This window comes from Rattus rattus, chromosome 10 (assembly GCF_011064425.1).
Source record: "Rattus rattus isolate New Zealand chromosome 10, Rrattus_CSIRO_v1, whole genome shotgun sequence".
NCBI lineage: Eukaryota > Metazoa > Chordata > Mammalia > Rodentia > Muridae > Rattus > Rattus rattus.
Genome location: NC_046163.1, coordinates 37814362 through 37840001, shown reverse-complemented (window position 1 = coordinate 37840001; position 25640 = coordinate 37814362). Strand labels below are relative to the sequence as shown.

The 25640-nt window shown below is 42.9% G+C and overlaps 1 protein-coding gene across 5 annotated transcripts in view; it reads right to left on the bottom strand.

Moving 5' to 3' along the window:
• Astn1 (astrotactin 1) overlaps window positions 1-25640 on the bottom strand; it is a 307737-nt gene that overhangs the window by 155175 nt on the left and 126922 nt on the right. For 3 of the 5 annotated variants that reach the window (XM_032914599.1, XM_032914597.1, XM_032914601.1), the window contains exons 3-7: window positions 14300-14693; window positions 12351-12497; window positions 11278-11385; window positions 6810-6959; window positions 5678-5845 (exon numbers count right to left, since the gene is read on the bottom strand). In XM_032914599.1, coding sequence (XP_032770490.1) covers window positions 5678-5845; window positions 6810-6959; window positions 11278-11385; window positions 12351-12497; window positions 14300-14693 — 967 coding nt within the window. Of the gene's footprint in view, window positions 1-5653; window positions 5846-6809; window positions 6960-11277; window positions 11386-12350; window positions 12498-14299; window positions 14694-25640 lie in introns of all 5 variants that reach the window. The other 2 variants (XM_032914598.1, XM_032914600.1) reach the window with 1 other exon arrangement.

Genomic DNA, 25640 nt, shown 5'->3' with positions numbered 1-25640 from the left:
CAGTCAGGAGAGCGTAACATGTCACAGTGGCTGCTGGAGCTGTTCTGTGGATCACACTGTCAATGAGGAAAGCCCTCTGCAAGGGTGGAAGGAATAGAGATCTCTATATGTACCTTTGTCTGGTACCAGAAAGACAAATACCTTTCATGGCGATCAGGACCTTTGGTCTTTTCCCATTCTACAGTTGAATGACTTGGTCACAAATCTAATGTAGAGATTAAAAAGACCTTGAAGCTAGGGGTCCTCAGATTTGACTAAAATCACCATATTTCTTAGATTGTAAACCCAAATCAAGGCCAAACGCCCTGGTTATCCAACTGCTTCAGGTAGTGGTTGGCTTTTATTAAATAGGACTGTTGTCCCTTGTCTAAAAAGAAAATGTTCAACCGGATGTGGGTAACATCAAATTGCCTAATAATTCCATACCACAGGGAGTTAGCAGAAGAGAGCCATGCCCAGAGCTGAATGACCCCCATGGAACTCTGAGAGAGAAGACAGGGAACATGTTAAAGCTTATTATCCCAAAGGAAGGTGCTTTAATGGACTAGCAGAAAAGAATTTGGAATGGGTATGCAATCCAGGCTATAGTAGCAAAATGAGAATGGAGCTCTCCTGATAAATTAGCTTAAAAACTCCCAGGGGTGGGGGTGGGAGATGGCATAGGACAAGCAGAGTTTGAGGCTGAATTTTCTGGAAACATGGTTGATGCTTGATACTTTTCACCTGGTTGTGTTGGCCATAGAATGACCTGGGAAAGAAAGGATTTTTGAGTGCATATTATATAGATAAGAAAACATTCAAGTTTGAGTTTTCTTGGATGCCTATGCTCCTTGCAGACATTAAAAAAAAGTTCCCTATCTTGAAAAAGTCAGTGGATGCTGTGGCCAGAATTGATGTGGCTGAGAAATGGAGCAGGAGTCGGAGGCCTCCACAACTGCTCCAATGGCAGAACAAAGGTTTGGAGAGAGTAGAAAGAAAAGCCAATGTAACTAGGTAGTCTGTCATCAGGAAACAAAGTGGAAATGAGCAACTTATGATAGGATCTAGCAGACACTAAGTGTAAGCCTTAATGCTTGTGACTCTCCCAACTTGACCAGAGATGCTTGGGGAGGCAGGGGGCAGTCCGGTGAAGTTGGCAAGAAGATTAGCACTTAGCAAAAGGCCTTGTCAGAATCTGAAGCTCTCAACAGCCACCCAGAAGGAAGGAGAGGAACCCTAAGCCTTCTATCTAGGTGTCCTTCCAAAAGAGCAGCATGGGAAGAAACATTAAAAAATGACCAGAAATGTGATTTCTGATACATGCGTTCTGATACAATATATTCTGATATGTGTCCTGAGTTTACAGTCCAGCTGGGCTATTAACTGAGCAAGGGTGTTAAGCCAGTTTGTCAACATCTCTCTAAAGTGGAGATAAAAATACTGTCTGCTTTGTAGCGTTGTGCAGGGAGCTTTGATTGTCTAAGCAAATCACAGTGACAATAACATGCTGGGCTCCTGATAAACACCGCCTAGCACAATTTTTTGCCGAAAACATTTTCCCACATTTTTCCACCTGACATTACAAAGCAGTGAGGAGATGGTCCACAGTGTATTGTGTGAAGTCCTCAGCGAGTCTGAGCCTAATTACAAGTATCCTCAATCTTCCCAAAGTCAGGCACTGGGAGTGACTCATCACAAGTTGATACCTGCTAGGAGAGGATCACAATGCTTAGGAGAGATTACAAATGGCAGGTATGAAGGTCTCTCCTTTCTCGGGCATGCTCACATATAACCAGAAGGCCTGAGGAGTTGGGATGATTATAAGAACATTTGCTAGTCTCCGTTTGCTACTGTCCAGGCTGGTCTTTGAGCTCTGCCCCTCACAGGTAACATGGCGTTAGAATATAAGTGGAGAGGAAGAGAGGAGGGCTGGAACCAGGGTGAGCCAGCGAGTTTCTTATATTCCGGTTCTTTCACAGGCCCTCACACTTCTTTTGAAGTTCTAGAGTTATGCTGGGGGTATAGGAAGAGGGAGTATAACAGGTTTCTCCCCTTTGACTGTTTTGTCCTTCTTTTGGTGTATTTGTAGGCAAACTCATATGTCTAAAGTAAGATTACTTGATTATGGGACAGAGGGGACCAATGTGGGTTCTATGTGGCTAAAATTAAAGTACCTACATAGTAAGTCTTTACAGAGCTCTGCCTCCTTCTAGAGGCTATGAGTGAGAACCTGCTTCCTGGCTTTAAAGGCTATCTGCATGCCTGATTCATGACGTGCCCTTCACCTTTAAAGTATACAAGAGCTTAATGAATCATTCTTTCATCTTGTTAATTTAACCTATTTTCACTTCTACTTTTGAGAAGTATTGTCACAGCACTAGGACACCCAGATAATCTAGGGTATTGCTCTTTTGATACCAGTTGTTAGGCAACTTCAATTCTTTTTTTTTTTTTCTTTTTTTAAAGACTTGTTTATTTATTTTTTGTATATGAGTACACTGTCGCTGTCTTCAGACACACCAGAAGAGGGCATCCGATCTCACTACAGATGGTTGTGAGCCACCATGTGGTTGCCGGGAATTGAACTCAGGACCTCTGGAAGAGCAGTCAGTGCTCTTAACCGCTGAGCCATCTCTCCAGCCCTGGCAACTTCAATTCTACATGCCATTTAACCTTCCTGTGTCGTGCAACATCACACATCTACAGATTGTGAGGAGGAGGATGTGGGCATCTGGAGGAGCAATTCCATGTTTCTGTCTCTCACACCTAGTACTGTGGAGTCCCGTGCAGATGATGTGTAAATAGACACTTAACTTTGGGACACTTTTAGGAAAGCTGCCTAAGGAATGCTCCAGGCACCAAAGACTGCTCCTTCACAGTGCCTGAGCATCTGTGTTTGTGTGCTTGTGTGTTTATGGGTATGCGTGTCTGCGTGAAAAAAATACACAAGTGCATTTGCACAGCCCTATGCATCCATATGGGCAGACCCCTCAGCTCGGCTGGGAAAGCACATGCCCCAACACTCTGACATTTCCAAGTGAGCTAGCTGGAGGATTGCAAAAAATAACGTTGACTTGACTCGAAGCCAATTCCCACACTCAGCTCTTTAGAGAAAGACTCCTAGGATGGAGTGTGGGAGGCGATAAAGTTTCTTGGTGATGAACGCGTGTGGGATGACCACATCATCACATGTGCAGAGAGAAGCAGCACAGGGGTGGGCGGGGTTCCAATCCCAGCATTAATGAAAACGAAAGGCTCCACAGCCTCGTTTCTCGGCTGCCCTACCAAATGAAGATGTTGTCCCTTAGTTCTGTTGCAGGGCTCCGATTGTTATATTTAGTATCCCTTGTGGCTTTTCAGTCAGAAATTCTTTAGTTGTTAGAGATACTGGGAAACAATTTGCAAGACAGGGGCTTTCCACAGTCATTTTGTAGCAAGGATTAGAAATTAGACATCTATAAGGGGTTAGAGAATAGATATGAGACTTCTCTATTGTCAACCAGCTTTATGGCACATCCACTAGGAATGTTCAGTCCAGGTTACCTCTTAAGAGTTGAGTGACAAACATGTTGGACCCAGCATACCTGAGCAGTTCATGTTAACATCTAATAACCCTATTTTTGCTCTAACTTAATGATAGGCTAAACACAAACTCTCCTTATCAGTAGCCCTGGGACTCTGGGCAAATAATAACCAAACATTATGTAAAGTAAGAAGGCAGCTCATGTCTAACCCTCCCAAGTGTATAACAACACTTACTTCCTTTCCACATGTAATTGTAGGCCCTTGATTTTTTTTCAAGGCCAAAAGGAAACATGTAAGATCCTCTAGAGATCTTGTTGCTCTCAGAAGTGAGTTTAACAGCTAAGATTGTCCCAAATCCTCCTAATCCTAACCAGCTGGAGAACGAGGGTACCAGAGACCAGCTCTGCTACATGGAGAGTTCCCACCTCTGAGATGAGCTCTTTTTAATTTCTTCCAAGCACACTAGCTTTTGGGCATAGTGCACAGCCCATCTGTTTGGTTTGGTGTTTGCCTGACAGCGTAGGAGGGACAGCAAGCAAGCACTGTCTTAGACATCAGATGTTGAAAGTGCTGTACTTTCTCTTCCATATGGGGACCTAGAATCCTTGTGATGGGCCCACGTAAAAATAAGTTTGAAACCTCAGAACATGAACTTTAGATATCATGGCTACCTGCTCCTTTCTCAAAGGGGTTTAATAATAAATTACAATTACATACAGATCATATGTCTTAGGCTACATCTGGAGAAGGACCTCTCTGAACTGAACTCTCTGAAGATACAAACCACCCCCAGCCTGTCTCAGGACTTACACATAACAAAGATCTTGAGGATTTGGTTCATGACCCCTTCCTTTGTTCTGTAGCGTTACACTTCTTCTCCAGTAGGGTTTCAACAGTGATACTCTAACTCCTGAAATTCCTTTTTGTAGTCGCTACTACATATGAACCTCTTACTACAGCTTAAATGTGAAATTTTGTCAAATACTTGGTCCCCAGTTGGTGGCACTGGAAGGCCAGTTTTGGACATGAGGGTTAGGTGGCAGGTGTAGGGGCATAGGAGTAAAGGTAAGGATTAAAACTTCTAGGCTAACTCCAATTTCACCTAGGCTCTCTGGTCCATAAAGAGGTAATAAGCCATCTTCCCACCATATAGAACCCTATATTCCAAGCCTTCCTTGCAAGAATGGACTGTGTTTCCTTCAAAATGAGCCAAAATATACCTTTCTGCCTCTAAGTTGTTTCTGTTCAATATTCTGTCATGGTAACAAGAAGAGTAAACAACCTTCCTACCACAAAAGTGCAAATCTACCTGGGATCCTGGGCTTGCAGCACTCACGGAGCAAGACAGCAACTCCACTTCACAATACATGAATCTTGGCCTCACTCAGAACTATTCAAGTCTTGCATGATGGAGTCACACACTTAAACGTGTCAACAGTCTTTGTGTAGTTGATCTATCTCTAAAATTCATTGGAAGGAAATTAAATTCCTATATGCCCCACTTTTCTTGGTTGAGAGGTGTGTTTTAATGCTATTTATAAAAATAAAAAATCTAAAGCCTTCTAAATTTAAGGCAATAAGACTGATTAAATGAGTTATGGTACAGATGTACAGTATAACAGCAAACGACCATTAAAACGTTGCTGAGCATTTGGATTATGGAAAAAAATCTTATGATAGAGTATTAAGGAAACCAATTCAGGAAAACTCAACTAGACTTCCTATGCTTCCAGGAAACCTTTTAAAAATTATGCATAGACTAGTAATGGAAAGAAAGGACATAAAGAATTTTAAAGCAATTTATCTAGGAGACAGAAATATAGATGGTTATCATTTTCTTCTACACTATGTTTTATACTAAACATGAATTAATTTTGCAATCAAAAATAGATAGTCACAGTAGCTAGAGAATGACAAAATGGACTATGGACGTTATTCCAAACTGACCTTTCCAGAGTAAGGCTATGGTTAAGATTCTACCCAGGCTTCGGCCAGACTATTGCCTGTTTGTATGTTCGATGACTTAATCACATGTTGCTATGCATGCAAGTCCCACGCTTGAGATGAAAAAGGGACAGCGGAATTGGGAGAGATGGTCTGAATCTCAAGAGAATGATTGCAAAAGGCATGCGCTCTCTCTGACAGTTACCCGCTGCCCGGTGCTCCCGCCTACCAGTTTCGGGGTCACATTGGTGTTCACAAGGGTCCAGGAGCCGCCGGGCACAGAGGTCCATGGCCCAGGGCCCACTGGAGTTCTGCTGAGAGAAGAGAACCACTTGGGCAGGGTTCAGCCAGTCACTGGCATCCAGCTGGCTCCCCTCCAGCAGGATGAAGCGGCTCCCTACAGGGTGACAGAGAAGAAACACATCTGCAGGGGCACACACAATACATGGGCACATGTCACCAGAGGCAGGGCACATCCTAATTCAGGATCGTTACTTCCACCAATCCTAGCCTACCATTAGTATCAGCACAAGGGAATGGCAGATGGAGGTCCTGCAGTCATATTGACTGCTGTGAGGCCAGGGACCTTAACCCTTCCAGCCGTATCATCGCCTACTGCCCTGCCTCACCTTATATTGCAGGAGCATTCCTACGGGAAAGAGGACAGAGTGGCTCTGTGGTGGCCATGGCATGACTCCATCAGACCCAGCCACAAGGCATTGGCACTGATCCAGGTCACAAGGATGCGCTGCCTCTGTTCGCCCCCTGTGAAATAGCACGTTTGCTAACACTGTGAACACGCCCCACCTGTTTTCAGCCTTGCAGCAACAGAGGGACTAGATATTAACAAGTCAATTAGATGCTGTGGCCCCAAATGATTCAGGGACTCTCAGAATCTATGGTAGTCCCTTATCATTTTGGGATTCCCCCCGCATGAAGGTAAATTATTACTTTCAAGGTCTAGGTTTATAGCGAGTTAATACAGTTAATATTCGATCACTGGAACAACACAAGCGAAAGTATGGCCGATCCTAAAACACCTCTAGTGCCTTGTTAGCTGCTCCTTCCTCAAATGGTAAAAGACCATGATGCCTACACAGGTATAGCCACTGTGCTTTGCATTTCTCTACAAATAGGAGATTATCTACAGAGAATGTGCATAGAATATTGGAGATGACCTATTAAGTTTTTCATCTGCTCAAGTTCTGAGATGATCTGTATACAACCTAACCTCTATCTTATGGTTTGGGGTGTATCCCTCCTCCCCACCATAGTGATCCTTGGTTTCTCCATCTTTTTGCCCAGCTTGAAAACCACCAACTACTGAAGCCGCGGTTCCATCCTTGGCAGAATGAACTCACCATCAGCAATCAAGTGCTCGGGGACGTGTAGGGTGATTTTGACAACCAGAGGGCAGCTGACATGAGAAGAGCACACAAGGCCAATCACACAACTGGTGACACTGATCAGCGTCAAGGTGGTCTTATTCACAGGACTTCGGGGAGAGCCCACTGAAAGCAAGACAAAAGCAAACAAGACATAGTGGTAAAGATACAGGCACTGGCCATTTGACTCAGCCCTCTGCTGGTAAACAGTCAGCAGTGGTGAGCTGAGGGCAGACTCTCCCCAGTTTGACTGGGTCAGGTTTACGAGAGGCCACGAGGGGGCATTACTCCCTCTGCCTCCCTAGCTGAGTTCAAAACTCTTGGAGGCAAAGTTGTTTCAGCCCTATAGTACAGTCCCATTACTGTTCACAGAGGGAGCTGTAAGGACATGCTCTCACAGTGTAAACCTGGGCTTCTGGGGACCTTCCCCCCTGGAGGAGCTTGCCCTTGTTTTATGGGTGAGCAAATGATGCTGTCACACCAGAATCCTCCTCTCAGCCCAGACGCCACTGGAGAGAATGGTAAAGCAAAAGCTTGCCTTGCTCATCTAGAGGGCTTAATTTTCTGCTGCTTTTGGATGAAGTGGTGGTAAGCAGAGGGAACTTTTGCTGGAGGCAGGATACATGTGGGCGGGTGAGAAAGCGAGACAACAAAACGTAGAGTTCTCCTGGAAATTTCTTACTTATGTTAATATTTGTTATGGATAGCAACATAAGTTCCATTGTGGAGGACACTGTGCTAAGCATTCCCATGCATTGTTTCATTTTAAATATTTGTCTCCTCATAATATACCTAGGAGCCTGCCCAGTGGTTATTATCTACTTTGTAGAAGAGGAAAAGAAGAGGAAAAGAGATGGCCCTAATTGTGACTGCTCACACTTATAAAGTGGTCATTATGTATCAGGGACCTGTGCTCAGAGGTCACTGATCGTTCACATCACTGAATAACAATTGAGGCAAGTAGCTGCCGTGAGAGACTGCAGGGTATGGCTAGAACCGAGCAGCTATAAAGGTTCGAGCTTTGGGAACTGCTGATCTCAGGAAACACTGAGATGAGTTTGGGGCCCAGGATCACCCATCCATCAGTGTGCAGGGTCTCCCAAGGGGCTGTAGAGAGAATTGGGAGAAGGAAGAGATACAGAGGTTGCCAGTAACCTCTGGTTCTTTCAAGTTGGAGATACACTATTCATACCAGTATCTTTACAGCATGTGTCAGTCCTGAGCTTCCCCTGAGAAAAACTAATTCCCCCATCTGGGGACAAATTTGAAGCAAGCTTTATTAAACATTAAATACTGACGAAGAGATAGACTTTGTTCAGGATCGTTCGCTAGAATTTCCCAGCTGAATGACCCTAGACCAGTACTGCAGAAGTGAACCTATAGGCAGAGGTACTTTCCCACGAGGCTTTGTTATTTTTTAAGAACTACAACCCTCAGCATTCTAGGAAGTTACCTGGTCCTTGGGAAAGATAACGCTTTCAGATTAATTTTGGACATTAAACACGGAATCCATTCCCTCGTATTTAATGATCAACCCATCCCAGTCGCAGTAGCAAATCCACAAACAGAACCTCCTCCAGCACTAAAATATCACACACTGCAGACTATACCTGCCCTCTTTCTCAAACCCAGCTTCCCTTCTGATCTCCATTCTCATCTGATGGCTTCTCAACTCACACAACTGCATTTGGTCCAGCTCTCTCCCCGTTTGCTCCCAGGGCACACTTTCTCACCACCCACCCTTTGAATAGAAGGTGTGTTATTTAAGTTTTCACCTTCATTCTCTCATCTTACATTAGGACTCAGGCAGTACCTGTCTCACTCCCACAGACATGCCCCCTGGCTGTCAGCTAGCATCTGCACCGCCTCAAGAGGAGAGAGACCTCCACATAGCACAACTGACTAGCTAACTCAGCAGACTCAAGACCTGTACAGTCACGGCCATGTTCTTCCTGGATTCTGCTGATCTTTTGGCTTTCCTTCCTAAACAATCCACAAACATGCACCAGAGACTTTACTGAAGGAAACTACGTTTCAGTTTTCTCACTAGACTATTCTTTCCATTCCAGTGACTTTGCACAGATTATCTCCTCCTCCACAGAAGGCCATTTTGTCACCTTGTCATCCTGGTCAACACCTACGCTTCAACAACAGCTTCCTGAAAACACTTCCCTGAAACCCTTAAGAACAGATTCTCACTCTTCCTTGTTCTTCTAGCCCTCAGTGCACCCTGCTGTTACAGCTCTTATCACACGATGTCATCACTGTTTGCAGGCACTTGCCACTGCCCTCCTGTGATTGCAATAACTTGCAACTGATATTTTTGTCCCTTTCCTCTATGTGCACTGTCAACCCACAATCTTGCATCCTTGCCTGCTTTCACATTTTCCAGTGGTTGGCTACTTGTTTACAGAAGCAAGTGCAATGGTAACGGTGCGGCAGGTTTGCGCTCTTCGTAGTTAGCTCATTCTCTTCCTTCATCCTTCCCTTCCCTGTGTTTGTTTATATCCTGTCTAGAGCTACAGGCTGCCTCACTTCCTTGACTACCACATTGCTTGGAGTCCTCAGTGCTTTTTTATGTACTACATTCCTCTACTGAAATGTTCGCACCTAAGAATTCTTTTTCCAGACATTCCATACATTGCCTATGTTTCAGTGCTAAGTCTTCTTTATGGCCTCCTATTGCTGCCATGGAGAAATTAAGTGTTATCGCTTCTGAGTGCTTGTTTTGTTTATTTACATTGTTAAATAAAGCCTTATCATTGTGCCACGTTTTCATGTTTCCACTACCTATCATAGAGGCTAACCCATAGAAGCTAGGTTGGAAGATGCTTTCCCAAGTCTAATTGATGTACCCAGTCCAATTAAGCAGACACTCACACATATATATATTATAGGAAAAATCCTTTGGTAGGCACTTCGAAAAAATAATTATAGGAATGCTCCACCCCCAAGCACTTACAGTTTAGTTAATAGCCAGAGACAGCTGATGCATTACTGGGACTTGGAATTTAGAAAAACAAATCATGTCGTGCTGGAAAGTAACTAACTAAACCCATCACCAGGGGCTTTCTCAAATAAGACTTTATTAAAACAAGACACAACCTGCTTTGATACAGCCTAGATCGTGTATTTGTTCTATAAAATATTTTGAGCATCAAGGGAGAGGAGGGTACTATCACCCACATTCTAATGTCAGGAAAAATGAGACTCTACAGTTATGCAATTAAGAGCCCCACTGGCTCATCAGGAAAAAAAATGGCAAGAAAAACTCAAATGCTACAAACTGAGAAGCCTGCAGATACTGGAATACAGGATGAAAATATCTTCCTTCTTGGAGTTGCTGGGAAGAATAAATTCTGTATGAAGAGAATTTGAGCGGACGTAGGACTCGGCCAACATGAGTGAGGCAAAAAAGCCACTGGTGAGGGACTGTTTGGAAATGCTACCCGGTTATGTTTATATGAAGGTGACACAGTTGATGCCATTCAGATATCCTCCACAATGCCTTGCAAGAGTCTGTTTAGTATATCCCAAGACAGGGCTCTGTAAGACCTATAGACTATTATTAGGGAGACCTTGCAGTGGCAATGAGGATTTCGTAATACTTTAGTAGTTGCTGAAATAAATAAAGGAATCCTCACAGAAGCCTTCTGTATGGGTTACTGACAAGTCATTCATTCTGTGAGAATGAACGCTCAGAGGGTGTACACCTTACGCAACACCACACAGCAAAGAAATGCTGAAGCTCACTGGTATTTGGCGGTAGAACACCCTCAGAGGTAATGTCAACACCAGGAAGATCAGAGATGGTGTCATCTACGGTAGCAGGAGTCATGGCTGAAGTCTGTGACTTCACCAAGGATGATCCTGCAGCAGTACATGCAGAGGCTGCAAAGGACAGATGTGTCAGTGTGGAGAACAAATTAGCTTGAACTGTGGCAGGAGAAGGGAAGGGTTTGGAGGTTTCGGTCTCAAGATTCTACTGAGTAAAGACTTAAATGCCAAAGAAAACTATGTTATCCTCAGCTCCTAGATGATTCCTTACTGACCATGCCCTCCTATCCCAGTCTAACTCAATCTCAAGGCCAGTGCAGCTGAATTGATGACGAGTACATATATTATTCATCGATCAAACCCCATCTACTTTATTCATCTGAACAGTAAATCATGACTGCTGAGTGTTCCAGAAGAAATTGAGAGTCTTCTGACCAAGAAACAGCCTTTCAAACAATGTAGAAACTTGTTTGAGAGTGCCATTATCTGGGAGAGAGGATTCTCACTCTCACCGAACGAACCCTAGGCTCTCCATTCTTCCTGGGAGGAAGCACCAGCTGAGATCCAAGCATTCTTCCTGCTGAAGTTGGCTCCAGGCCACAGAACCCGATGTGGACCCTGCCTTTCCCACCTGCTCCCCACTTACACACCTTCCCACCATCCCTACCTCGACTGCGCCTCCGGCTCCGAGAGGGGTCGGTGTAAAAGGTCAGCTGTGGGTCATTTTCTGCCTCCGTGCTGGAGTCCCCTTCAGGGTTCAAGAAGGCAGAACCAGCTGAAATGAATAGAGAATCAGAGGAGACATTTTCACTTTGCACGATGCAGAATGATAGGGTGAGCCTAATTGGGAAATCAATAAATATGAGAGTAGTTGACAGACAGTCTGGGAGAGGCAGCTGAGGGACTAGGACTTCTTGATACCCAGGCTTCTTGTTGAAGAAGCAGATATTTACCAGAGCAACTGAGAGTGCTCCAATCCCTACCGAGAACATGGTTCTGTGATGAGGGACTGGTCTGGCATCTACTTCCTCAGAAAGGACTTCCAGAGGTGGGAAGGGATGGAGAAAAAAGAAAGGGAAATGTTCCATCCTGCCCGATAGGAGACCAGAAATACATCAGGGCAGAAAAGACATACTTCTCAGTTTTTTCTGATTCAATATATACAAAAAGAATAAATAAGGTAGATAGCCATGCGTGCAGGGGGCATGTCCTGCAACCCCTCTAAAACAGAGACAAATTATTCTATTATTTGATATATATACCCTATGTCCTTTTCTGATACTGAAACAGGTAAATGGAATTGAGCCATACCCTCCCTCATTATAATCTCATTTTCCTCGTTAAATAGGTGGGCAACTTTCCATATTAACAAATAAAGATCTATACGATCATGGTAAATCGCTGGACGTCAGGCAGATGTGCCAAACAGTCATCTAATTCCCTGTGGGTAGGCATTTGCACCATTTCCAATTTTTAGCTTGTTTAAATGTGATAAGCAGTCATTTGCACACATCTTTGCACACTTGTTCAGCTAGTTCATTCATGCCCGTGACAGCACTTGATCAAAGTGTTTTTAATCTTAAATTTGGGGGCAAGGTAGCATCTACCTGGCCTCCCGAAGGTTGTGCTGGACATGTACATTGGTGGCTATGTGTCACAGTGTACGCAGTCAGTTTAACGGCCCCGCCTCTACCCACATTCTGGAACTCAGCTGTGTAACTTACAACTAGACATGGGTACCTCTTGCCTTATTGTTGATCCTCTTTCTCTGGCTGCTGGAGGTGTGGGAGAGCAGAGTGGCTTGCTGGTGGTTGGAATCCACGGGGCTTGTGGCTATGATATTATCTTTATACTTGTTCATCAGGGAAAGCTTGGCATTGTCACTTCCTATATACAGAAAAGTCAGGAAAAGAAAAAAAAAACATAAGAGAAAAGGCGAAACATGAAGGGAAGCGAGAAAACCTGCTTGAGCAGAATAGATGGGCCCTGATTATTGAAATGAGGAACACATAGAGAGGCCGGTTTAAACCAAGGCATTCCTTTCTGCTTTCTAGGGGCTACAATGTTGCAGGAGGAGTGAAGTAAGAGGATTACCATTGAAAATCCAATTTAGCTAATTCCGTATTGATAATGCCACTGCTCGCCAGCCTTTGGCTAAATGCAGAATGCAGGGTTTTTCCTTCTGGACAGCACTGGGTTTTAGCAGAAATAGAATCTATGCGCATTCAGACAGAATGTGGCCTGTCTTTCATCACAGACTCCGCCGTTCGCTGCTGACTGAACTCTAGCCACTGCATGCGTTTGTGCAATCTGTCTGTTCCCTACAGAAGTTTGGGATTGAACCCCCAAGTACCATATGTCCATTCCATGGCCTTGATGCCATATGGGGTATGATGCCTGTTGGAGAATCCTCCTTCCTACTCTGAGAGTCGAAAGTTCTCAAACATTAAACTGTATTAGGAAATGATTATTGATACAGGTCATCTTCCAGATGCTAAACAGAATTTCCATTTCCTGATATGTTTTCACCTTTTGCAGTCTCACTGAAAGCCTGTGCATCTTTAACAGCATGCAGTATTGACTGTGTCTTCCTTCAAAGGAGGTTCCAAGCAGTATCTTGAGGACCACTGTGGAGATGGTGTCTTTTAAGAGTACTTATTCATAGCAGTTTGAAAGGGAAGGAGGTGGGCTATCTTAAAAGAACAGATCTTCCCTCTCTGCATGTTTTTGACCCTGATCTTGATCTGCTGGGTTAGGGCCAAAGTTGTCCTATCCACTCTCTTGATAGATATAGCTACCATCTAAGATCTGATGCTTTGATTGTATTCTTTCTTTTTATTTGGGAAAAAAAAAACGCATCCTTTGTAGAGACCACTGAATCAGGGGCTAGAAAATGCCATTAAAAGACCCAAGGCCCACATCTTCGGAGATGGAGAGAAAACCAAACCAAACCAAACCAAGACAAGAACTAACCAAACGAAAAGCAGAAAGCTGAGGACCCTCCACGTTACTAAAAACTTAAGTTGCCTGTGCAAGTACATGATATACGAACAAGTCGAGCCAGGTCAGTTTCCCATGCTGCCTCCTTACTTCCTAGAGGGCTGCACAAAGAGACTCTAAGACACTTCGACTGAGGGGCTGGGGATTTGGCTCAGTGGTAGAGCGCTTGCCTAGCAAGCGCAAGGCCCTGGGTTCGGTCCCCAGCTCTGCGTGTAAAGGCGTCTCTCAGGGTGGAAGTAGAAGTAGTTCCAACTTACACTATGCTTCTTCTTTTATGGATTAGAAACCCAGCACAGTTTTCTAAGGAGATGTCTTTTTTTTTTTTAACTTTTTTAAGTCTGAGAATTTTATAAACGTATACAATGTATTTTGATCAGACTCACCCATTTTTATCCTCCTATATTCTCCTACACACTTCCCCATCCCACCTTTATATCCTAATGGTGCTGTGTGCGCCTCTCTCTCTCTCTCTCTCTCCTCCCTCTCTCTCTCTCTAACTTGCTTTCTCCCAGGAACGTAATAGCGTTAATAGCACGTCAGTTGGGGTGGAGACTATGAAACAGGTTATTTTGTCCACCCAAGGAGAGGCATTGGTACATCTTGCTGTATAACAGCTGTTGGCTACCCCTATTTATTCTTTGTCACCATGAGCAAGAAAGAAATAGGCCCGTCTCTTCCTCCATTCCTACCTGGTGTGAGGTCCATCCCAGACTTCTCATTGCAGCCCTGTAGGGAGTCCAAAGTGCGTGTGACCTGACTGGCAAAGTCCTCCCCTCCATTCATGCACTCCCTCTGCAGGTGGTGACGCAGGTCTGTGATGTCATACTCATAGCCATCCAGGATGGGTGTCTCCCGGATGCTCAGAGTGCCACTGGAGTTGTGGCCCTGCACACGGGCATTGCGCAAGCTTTCCCGCCCGTGGCCTCCAATTAGCACAGATGGGATATAGTGGATCTCATTGGCTGCCTCTGCACTGGCACTCTTCTGGGGCTGGGGAACCCGGCGACGTTTGCACCAGCGCCTGCGAGTATACAGGATCATCACCAGGCACAAGATGGATAGCAACAGAGCTATCATGCCACCCTGGAAAGACAGGACATCAGATGTTTGCGCAAAGAAAGGAAGCTCTCCCCACAGTGTCATGGGTCCGTCCGCTAACTCCATTCATCACTCATTCATTAACTCATGCATTCAAATGTACTGAGCACTATAGGAAGCATCCATCACTCAGCAACTAAGGGACACTCTGCAGACACGGGTGCTTAACAGTGGAGAAAAATGAGAAGACGTGGTTAGGGCATCGTTTCAAGAAATCCAGTTGCTGCTGGTTTAGCAAATATTTGAGATTGAGGGTGGGGAGGATTGGGATTTGAGGTTTTCAGTTGCAGAACTCAGAGAGAGGGTTTGTTTAAGGCCAACGTGGTACACATAAAGCTGCTTTGGGGCTTTCTTTTTAACAGCCAGCATGAGGTGGCATCGAGCTTTATCTCATATCTAAACAATCAATCTTAGATGGAGCCTAACACTGGCTCCACAAATCAATGAGTCCTCTCAGTTCCAAAACTCAGGTTTCTTGTCTGTACAATAGAGAAGTTGCCAGCTAACTGCCTATGGTGGTTGCTAAGTATCAGGATAAGTAATGATGGAAAGTGCCCAGCCCAATACATCACACACCATCAAGGACCTGCTCAGCTGTCTCCATCAGAATAACTGGCCCAGCAGGGAAAACCATCAACCCATTTACATCCATCAGAGTTGAGTAGCAAGTGTGTGAAGAGATCCCACTGTTCGCTCAGACCTTGGGTGGCGGGGACTCAGTTTCCTTTGAGGAAAGGGCTGATACCATAACTTAGGGTAAGGCTGATGGAGGAGTTTCCTGCTGAACCTTCAACAATGCAATGGCCAACACCTCAGAGGCCAGTTCTTACAAGTCAGGACAGCACCAGCTGTCTGCTGCAGATAAGGATAAGTGTTCAGTGAGGCTGAACAACTGGCCCTGACAAGCCCAAGCTGGGGGTTGGCGAGGTGAAGAGAGCCTTCTATGCTCCTTCTTCTACAGCACTCCAGGGGCATAAACCTTCTGGTGCACAGTCAACCTCACCCCTTTATTTTGGCCAATATCCCTTTAAATCCATTTCACTAGGTCAAAGTGTGCCAAATGGTTCTCCTCCTAACCTTGGCTCAAGCCACTGCCAACCTACTGTATATTGTAGAGTTAAAAGTTCCTGTCAGTTCTCATGGAGCCCTACCTGTGACGATGAATCAAGAATATTCCTGCAAATAAATTTAAAGGTCTCTTCCTTATTTCCCAAGTGTCACAATGATTATGTTCTGGATTTATAAATATAGTCTCCCAGTAAATCCTCCTGGCTATCCCTCCATTTGCCACCATCTTCGTGAGAAAAGGACACATGCACACATATATGCAAACAAGTACACATACACACAATACTATGCTCAAATAGGCTACACAAGGACCCAGAGCAGCACACAGCATAGGCAGCTGGTAAGTGACATACTAAGCCATAACTTAACTTTCTGCTTTTCAAGTCTTTCTTACTTTATTCTTCTGATGCAGCCTCTCAGGCAGGTACAGAGATAGCAAACACATTCTGGTTCCATAGGGTAGAAGTATAAAATCAAGTATTCTAGGTCCTCTTAACTGCTACCTCCCCTGCAGTCCATATTGAGGACTCTCAGACACAGAGCTGAACCCTGCCCACAGGACACCACAGTCGATGGTATAGAACCAAGCCCTGAGCTAATCCACGGACAGTGAGCATCTAAATACGACCCAAGAGCTTTCAGCAGAGCCGTCAATCATCTTCATGGCAGAGTAGATGGGCTATCCTTTCTCTCACCCCAAACTAAAGCTGCAACAATAGGTAATTAAGCCACACAGAAGGAATAACTTCCCAACTGAGAGAAGTTGTCAGACATTGAATTAGGCCACTGAAAGCCAGAGGTAATTTTATTCCCCAAAGAGCTGTAACAGCAACATAAACATCAATCCCCGAGGAATGGTTTGAACACCATCTTTCTAGCTCACACAGGGCTCCTGAGGAGCCCCTCCACCCTTCCTTACTAATTCTGCATACAGATAGTCACAACAGAGTTACAGTGAAATCCAGCCCATAGATTCATTGCCCATATCACTCAATAATAAAACAATACCAGCTGTTCATTAATGGGTGCTTTTACTATGTATTAGATGATTGTTCGCAATGCTTAAAGATTTAACTCTAAGAGTATCCCCACTGCTGTTTCAATAAAAAAAAAAAGGAGGCATGGAAATTACATAATTTGTCCAAGGTCATGTAATATGCAAATTTAGAAAGACTGTAGTGGAACCTTAGCGACAAATTTCAGAGCCTTTGTTCTTTCTTTGGAGGGGACAGGGTGTGTAGATGGGAGCAAGCATGTGAAGAGGCCAGAAGTCAATGTTGGGTCTTCCTTTATTGGTAATCAACTTATTTTTGAAATAGGGTCTACCTCTGGAATGTCTGGCCAGCTAACCACTAGGAGTCTCCTGTCTCTGCCCTGCCCTGTGTCGTGTCCAGTTAGTCTCACCACAGTGAATCACAGTGCCTGAATATCATCTGTGTGCTATCGATGAACTCAGGTCCTCATGCTTGCACAGCACACACTGTGTCTACTAAGACATCTCCGTAGATTACATCTCCCCCAGACTACAACCCCAGAACCTGTAGACCACTAGGCTTCCGTCACCATGATAAGTATTGCCCATAGAAACCAAAGCACTCTCCCGGTTCTTTACACATTCAAAGCACAAAATGTTTACATGAGGATGCTTGTACGTAGATCCATCCTAACTTCACAAATTCAAAGAAGAAACTAGCCAATGAACACATCTAGCTGACCAGATGTTGGAGGGCCATCATCATAGCAAAGGACTGTTTCCCAAGCAACTACTGAGAACCCAGATACAAGATTATTTGGTAGGAACACAAATAAACAACAACCCCATACCTCTCTCACATTTTATCTTCTCCATGTTTAAAAATGTCAGCAAGGTGCTGTGAGGTCCTAAGATTTAGATGAATTTTAACATAGAAATGCATATTCTCTTTCAGCTTAGTGCACATTGAAAATCTCTAGGTTTAACCCCCTTGTCTGATGAGCAGCCCAATGTGTCCAGAGAAGTTAAAAGAGTGGTGGAGGTGTTGGGGATTTAGCTCAGTGGTAGAGTGCTTGCCTAGGAAGCGCAAGGCCCTGGGTTCGAGCCCCAGCTCCGAAAAAAAGAACCAAAAAAAAAAAAAAAAAAAGAGTGGTGGAGCTCCGTGGGTGACTTTTAGAACCTTCACTTCTCATGGGGCCATTTTCTTAGCGTCCTGTACAATTAATTTGCTATATAATACAGTCCAGACATCCAACTGAAGATGTCTTATGTTTGTTTATTAAAAACATAGAGCCTATAGAAAGCTAGAAAAAAAGGTTTTATTTGGCTAATCTGTATATTTAGTGTCTCTGGTGTTATTTCAATAGAATGTTTTCTCTGCTGAGAGGCAGTGACTTTTGAGGGCCTCAGGTCTCTAGTAATTGGACCTCTAGTAGAGGTATGGCTTGTTGTTTATTTGTGTTTCTGCCTAATAATCTTGTATCTGGGTTCTCAGTAGTTGCTTGGCAAACAGTCCTTATTACCAGCCAGCAGGGGCAATTTACCTCGGGCATGGGGGAAAGCATTCTCAGGACTCAAGTTCTTCTAAACTTTCTTTGCTCCCATCACACAACTTGGTAATGGGTGTCTTAACACTTTGTTGTGACTTACTCATTGATAGTGGATTATTATAAAAACAATAAGATGTACGATGAAATGTTATATAATATTTATATGTTATGTTTTCTAAAATGAGATTTGGTGATGATAATAAGCTCACTATGTATAAGTTTTTTTAAAATACATGATCTATTCAATGATCAGATACCAAGCAAAGTAAAAAGCCCCACGTAATAAAAAGACCCATTTTTATATCTGAATTAGGGCACATGTCTAGAAAGCTAAATAAACTCTCCCTATACAATGAGATCTTAGAAATCCACTGGGACATTTGGCTACAATTATATTCTCATACAAGCCCAGTTCACTTGACTACCTATTATTTTTAGCTCCCCTACCTTCATAGAAAGTTTACAAATGAAAGTCACAGATGTCTTAGGATATTTCTTTTAAAGACTCTAAAGAGGTAGGATATGGCAGTGGATCAAACCTTAGGTCAAGGGCACCTGAAGACTTCTTGTTCACCAAACAAGGAAGAAAGGCAAGATGAAGGTATTATCTTATCTGCAAATGGAAGTTTGTTGAGAGGAACAAACTCCTTCTGGCATCTGAGTCCCAATAGACTCTGCTTACAGTCTTGGCAAGAACACACTGGCCAATCTGACTTCAGGGAAAGTATAGGAGTTCTTGGCAAGCCTTGGCTGGTTTTGTGTTTCTGGACTTCTTCACTCTGTTTAGAGTATATTTGTGTTAGCTTCATGCTTTATGGCATTGAAAACCCAAAACAAAACATGAAGACGCATCTATGTTCTGGTGATGAGCAATAAGCTTCAGACTTTGAACATTAAAAATAAGTAACAACTGACTTCGTGTTATAGCGTTATTTGCTCTTTATTCATCTTTGCATGAGTTTTCTGACCATTTTATTGATTTTTCAAAACTGTTAACATTTTGTAAGTACAATTGAACTGGAAGTATATGAGGACTCCGCATCTATTCACAAATATCTTGTAAAAAAAAAGTGGCATTTTAAAACATATTTTTCTTTTAAAAATCAATAAATCATTTCTACTGGCTTTAATAGGGATCAAACAAATGAAAACAACCTTTATTTTATTATGAAATTGACATTTATGCTACTCACTGAAGAGAGAGGAACATGGAGCTTGTTAGATAATTTGTATATTTCATATTTTTTTATGTAACAGTGTTTCCTATAACATTGACAGTTATTTCCCAGGGTCAGTGAAATTTTAGTCAAATCTCCTTTTTATGTTCATTTTAATCCCCTGCTTCACCCACAAGACCCCCTGTGTGCTCACCCTAGGTCCTGGGTCATGCCTCCCATTTTAGCTGACTCTAAAAGCATTAGTTCAGCCTTCTGGTTTCCATGGACTCCTCTTCAGCCTCCGTGCCCGGAGAATAGACCCTTCCACACTAACCACAAGTACTTCTGCTTTTGACTGGCTTTTCCATCTCTTCTAATAGACTATAGTCTTAATGAAAGTCGGGGTCATGTCTGACATATCTCTTATAGCTCGAGAGTTGATTTTAGTACCTGGCATAAAGCAGAAAGTCAATAACTGCTTGTAGAATTGAAGGAAAGAATAGAGGAAAGGAAAGGAGGGAGGAAAAGAGTGAGGGGTCAGGGAGGGAGAGAAAGAGGGAGGGAAGGAGGGAGGGAGGGAGAGAGAGAGGAAGACAGGGCTCATCATTTTTGAATTTACTGTATTATAGCCATCTATATGCCTACAAGCTAAACTGATACAAGCCCATTACTTATGAGGCTAATTTATTTGTTATTAAGCCATTCAATGAATGTTTGCCAGACCTGCACTAGGGATGTGTGTTTCTAGTGGTTTCTGTTATTACTGTTACAGAAACAATACAGCTAGGGTTCCTAATCTAATGGTGTTTACATCCTAGTCACGGAACAAAATCAAAGAACAAAAGTAAATGCAAGCATAAAAGAAAGCCACTCTGATTATTAGTGCTAAAACAGCTAGTGCTTTTTAGAACAAAAGGAACAGCACTAGGTGAATATATGTTGTGTAAAAATGGAGTAACCTGGAGGCCAGTGAAACCCTCCCCTTATCAGTGTCACATGACCAATAAATCATAAAATAACAGAGACTGGATTTATTAAATGCCACAGAACTTTAGAGCATCACCTGGGCTGTGTGAACCATTGGCAGAAAAGTGGAAAAGCTCAGATTTTGTTTCTAGTGACCATCTGTCAAGAGACTGTGGCCAATCAATCAGCTAGCATTTCAAAGTCCAGTGGAGGAGTAGCAGTAGAGTGAATTTGAGACATCATTAATTATCCCTTGGGGCAATTGGACACACAGAATTCAAAATCACATCCCTAAGCGAATTAAAGAGTAGTGAAAAATAAGAATTAAATAGGCACACTTGGTTTCTTAATTGTCTTTAAGAATGCCCAAAAATCAGGGCCAAGAGTCATATATGGCAAAATAACTTAGATCTGCTTCCAGAAAGCAGACATAAAGAAAACCTCAACAAACCCATTGTGGAACTTTGCCACATTCTAATCCACAAACAGATTGCCCTGAAAAAATAACAATTAATGACATAGATAACAGAGAGACAGACAAATGATTAATAGAGTAGTTAGATAATAAACAAGTACATGTTATGGAAAGACAGACAGACAGACAGACAGATGCTTCAAGGCCTTTCTGACCTTGTGATTTGTAAGTCCATTAGAAAACTGGCCTAAATTACTAGCCTGAAGATCTCTGTGACAATTAAACTAATTTGTTGACTTGACTGGATTTAGAATCACCACAGAAACACAGCTCTGAGTGTATCTATGAGGGTGTTACCAGAAATGTTTAACTGGAGAAGAAAACCCAAACCTGAATGTAAATGGCACCACCCCATGATCTGGGGATGCAAGCTAAGCGCTAACAACCCCCACATTCCCTGCTTCCTGTTTGTGATGATTTGTTTCAAGCTTTTGCTACCATGATTTCTCTACCATAGGGACTGTACCACTTGAAATATAAGCAAAAAGAAGCTTTCTTTCTTTAAGTTGCTTCTTGTCAGGTATTTGATAACAGCAATAGGAAAAGGAACTAATGTAGTTCCCAATGAAGTAACAATTCTGCCCAACTGCACAACTTTCTGCAAACTTCATGACCTCATTGAACCTAACACAGGCCTTCCTCTACAGCATAAGGTAACTGAAGGAAATGTAGCAATTCTTTTTATCACCTGTTGATGATTGTAACCATGACCCATGCCAAACTGAAAATAATGCTAAGCTATTAGGGCAAAGGTAGGAAGAACATGGTCAAATCTTCCTGCCCATTAAGCCAAAACCACAGACCAAAGACATAATAGCGTTGATTCAGAAGCAACCATCAACTCCATTTAGCTCTGATAGAAGGACATCTCCCTTCCTAAAGGTACAGGCAGATCTTTGAAGTCAAATAATGCCATCAAGATTGTGGTAACATATTCTTGACCTTGAGACTCCTTTTTCTGGCAGAGGAAGCCATCCAAACTAGGAAGAAAAATCCCTTGGTTATCTTCTCTGACAGATTTTTCTCTTCTGTGGTGGTTGGTGAATAGAAATCCATTATCCCTTGCCTATTTCCTTCCTAAGTGGAAGACAAGTGAAATGCTTCAAACATATTAAGTAGCAAGTTCAATTTATATGTTATTAAGAACATCATCTTCTCTTGGGGGCTTTCTGAAGCTTTTAATCTTGTGGAAATGCTTTCCAGTTGCCATGGGCCACCATATTAATTAAGGGGCCACAATATGTGTTCTGAGTCTTCTGACATGAATTGCACAACTCCCTGGCAGGAGATAGCCTCACCACACTTGGTTAGCCTCTCAGTGGAGCATGTTTTGCTGGTGCCTGCCGCCCTGAGACCTCCAGACTCCCCCTTTCACACCCCTAATCCCATGAATCCAGTGCTTAGAGAAGAAATGGAACGTTCCTATGATCCTGTCTCATTAAAATGTTATTTGCAGGGGTTGGGGATTTAGCTCAGTGGTAGAGCCCTTGCCTAGCAAATGCAAGGCCCTGGGTTCGGTCCCCAGCTCCGAAAAAAAGAAAAAGAAAAAAAAATGTTATTTGCCTGGTCAAGATAGAGTGAACAGCAACCTCCTGCAGACGTAAGACCAATTCTGACATGAAGAACCTTCTAGGTTGACAGGGTGATTCTTAGGGCCCCTGCAATCTAGTGTGATTATCAGCAGATTTTCTCTAAGGTAACTCAGTGCTATATTTTCTTACATATTTACTTCATTTTGCATTTCCTACACCTAAAAGTTTCAAGACAGTTAGCTTTGATCACCGTCTTTCCTTTTGAATCTGGAGTGTTTTTAACTCCTCTCTGAGACTCGGGTGTTTCATCTAATGAGAGCCTAGAGTCAACAGGGACAGTGGCTGGAGGCAAGCTTGCTCAAGTCAGCCTGGGCTATTTTGGTTTATCCTCCTTCAAATTCTTTTTTTAGAGATGCTGTTTTTGGATGTTGAGGGTTTTTTTTTTTCTTGACTCAGACCCCTGACTTTTCTGTCCCCACAGCAACACAGGGGGATGCATTTCTTCTTAAACTGCATTCTGATTCTTAATGGCTTCAGTTACCTGTCTTTGCCTTAATGAGAATGCTAAGGTTGAGTGGTGCTGAGTGGAACAGGATGACAGAGCAGTGGTTTGCCATTGGTGTGTTTTTAGGTCCAAGTCCACCTCAGTGGCTTCTTTCATTCCAATAAATGGCCTAGATCTCTAGAAGGGCAGTGAGGAATCAGGCAGAGCTTGGATGCTCGCATCCCTCTGGGTTTAAACTCAAAAGTTCTATGAAAGATGGAGCGATAGAGGCAGATGTCCTGGATGTGACCCCTCATCAGCGTTAGGTATTAAAAGGACAGATCTTCATAGAACCTATTTTGTAGCTATGTGTGCACAGCCATGCGTAAATGTGTGTATTATGCGTGACAGCCAAGCCAGGAGACTAACGGATCCACGTAGAAACAAAAGCACTCCAGGTCGCTATCTCAGCAGCCCATGAACACAACAACATGAGACAGACTTTCTCCCTGGGCTATGAACACCAGTCCTTCAAAACTTCACTAGCCAAGCATGAAGCCAATAAATAAACATCTCCAGCTCGCTAATGCCCAATGCTTGTCTTTGGCTAAGCTCCTTTCCTCTTTGCACCTTGTTTTCTTGCAGTAGGCAATCTTGATGAAATAAAATTGTGATAATAATCTGCCCCATTAGGACCAAACATTAATGGAATTATTGAACAAGTAATGGAAGAGGCAGTGGATATTTTTGCTAATGACCATTAGAATTCTTCTCGTTGTTTAACCAGATGCAATTGGTTGAGATTTGTTTTATCTATCTTCTCAAAATGAGGGAGCCTTGTCCAAAGGGAGAAAGGGGAAGTCTTGCAGCATTGATGGCTCTGTGGGCAGCAGTTGGAACCGAGAAAAAATAATCAGTTACTTTAAAGCTCGGTCATTGAGAAAGACTATATGTAAAAAAGCATGCCTGGGGATCTCAGTGACTTCAGCAGATGACAACAGCCTGTGGCACCATTAGCAAAGAAGTTAAGATTTCTTTGAACTTGGTCCATAATCTTTACTGTCACTATATAAACCAGTTATAACTCTTCATCTTATAACAGTTATAAGATGAAAAGTCGTATGGACTCTTCAAAGTTGTGCTTCTCAGAGAGCCTAGAAAAGGCGTAGATGGATGGCCTTTAGATGGAGAATGACCTTGGTCATATTCATGACCTAAGTGTAGGGGACAACTTAATGATCGTAGGTGCAATGAACTCTGTTGTGACTGGGCCTAGTCAGGTATTCAAATCCCCTTGTCCCTATCTCTTCTGTTATTAAAGACTTTCCAATGATATGGAGGAGTGATGCATCTACACAGCTGATGGTTTGTTTCCTGACAAACTCAAGGACAAACTACTTCTGATACTTCTGATCTTTTCATCACAACTCCACTGTGTACATATCATTCCTCTCTGAGCTTCTGCTTTGTTTGATGACTAGAGGAATATATTGCCTTCTTCCCATACTGCTGGTATGGAGAAGGGAAATTAATAGTAATGATAGTATTTGTTAAATTCCTACCATGTGCCAGACATAATGCCTAATATACTCATTACTTTGCTGACTATGAATATAACTAGATAAATCAATAAATATAACTGGAAGTTATATTGCTTTTTTTAAATGAGGAAACAGAAGATTAAAAGAGTTAAGTAAGTTTTTACAAATTTATCTAGCCATACAAAGTCAAATCAATACCTAAATACTGACCCTTGGTAATATGGCCACAGGACCTTGTAGAAGCAGAAAGGCCTACAATGACAGCCAAGGTTCCAGTCACCCAGCTCTCTCACTATCATCCATAACATTGACAATCCATTGGCAATCTTGCCTTCATATCTAATCTTTGGGGCTATGTAAGCAAGGATCACCTTGTATTTGTGCTTAGTATTATTGATAGTGCCTGCACTATATCCCCATGTCATTCAGTAAAGCTTAATTATTGTGATACATAAATACATAACTCAGCAATAGCTCAGTTGTGCCAAAGATGGTTACTTTACATAGAGGGAAGAGCTTGATTTTAAGATTCCTGGGATAGATGTTTCAAAGTATAATCAGTGGGCTGAGAGGATAGCATAGTCAGAAAAGTGCTTGTTTCTCAAACGTGAGGACTAGAATTCAGATGTCCATCGCCCATCAAAAAAAATCTGGATGTAGTGGGTAATGCCAGCAATCCCAGCTATAGCAAGATGGCTTGGGGAAATAACTAGAACCTGGAAACTTGTATTCTAGACAAGTGGATCCCTAGAAACCCACAGGTCTGATAGGTAGATCCCAAAAGACCCATATTCTAGCTATCTTGGTGCCATGTGGAAGTTCTAAGACAATGAGACCTGCTATGTCAAACAAAAGCTACGTAAGGATCAACACCCAAGAAGGTCTTTGGATCTCAACATCCATGCTATGTGCATCATGCTCACATCAACACATGAAACACACACACACACACACACACACACACACACACACGAGAGAGAGAGATAGAGACAATATGCTTCAAAATCTAAGGATAGAAAGGCTTTCAGATGGAATATGACACATGTGTAGGGACCTTTGTGAAACAATAGACAACTGCACAGCATTACCACACAGCAGAGATGGGTTGACAAAAAAGCCATACTTAGACTTTTGATGGACACTAGGGATTACATTATTATCAGACTCCCCACCCGCCAAGAGATGT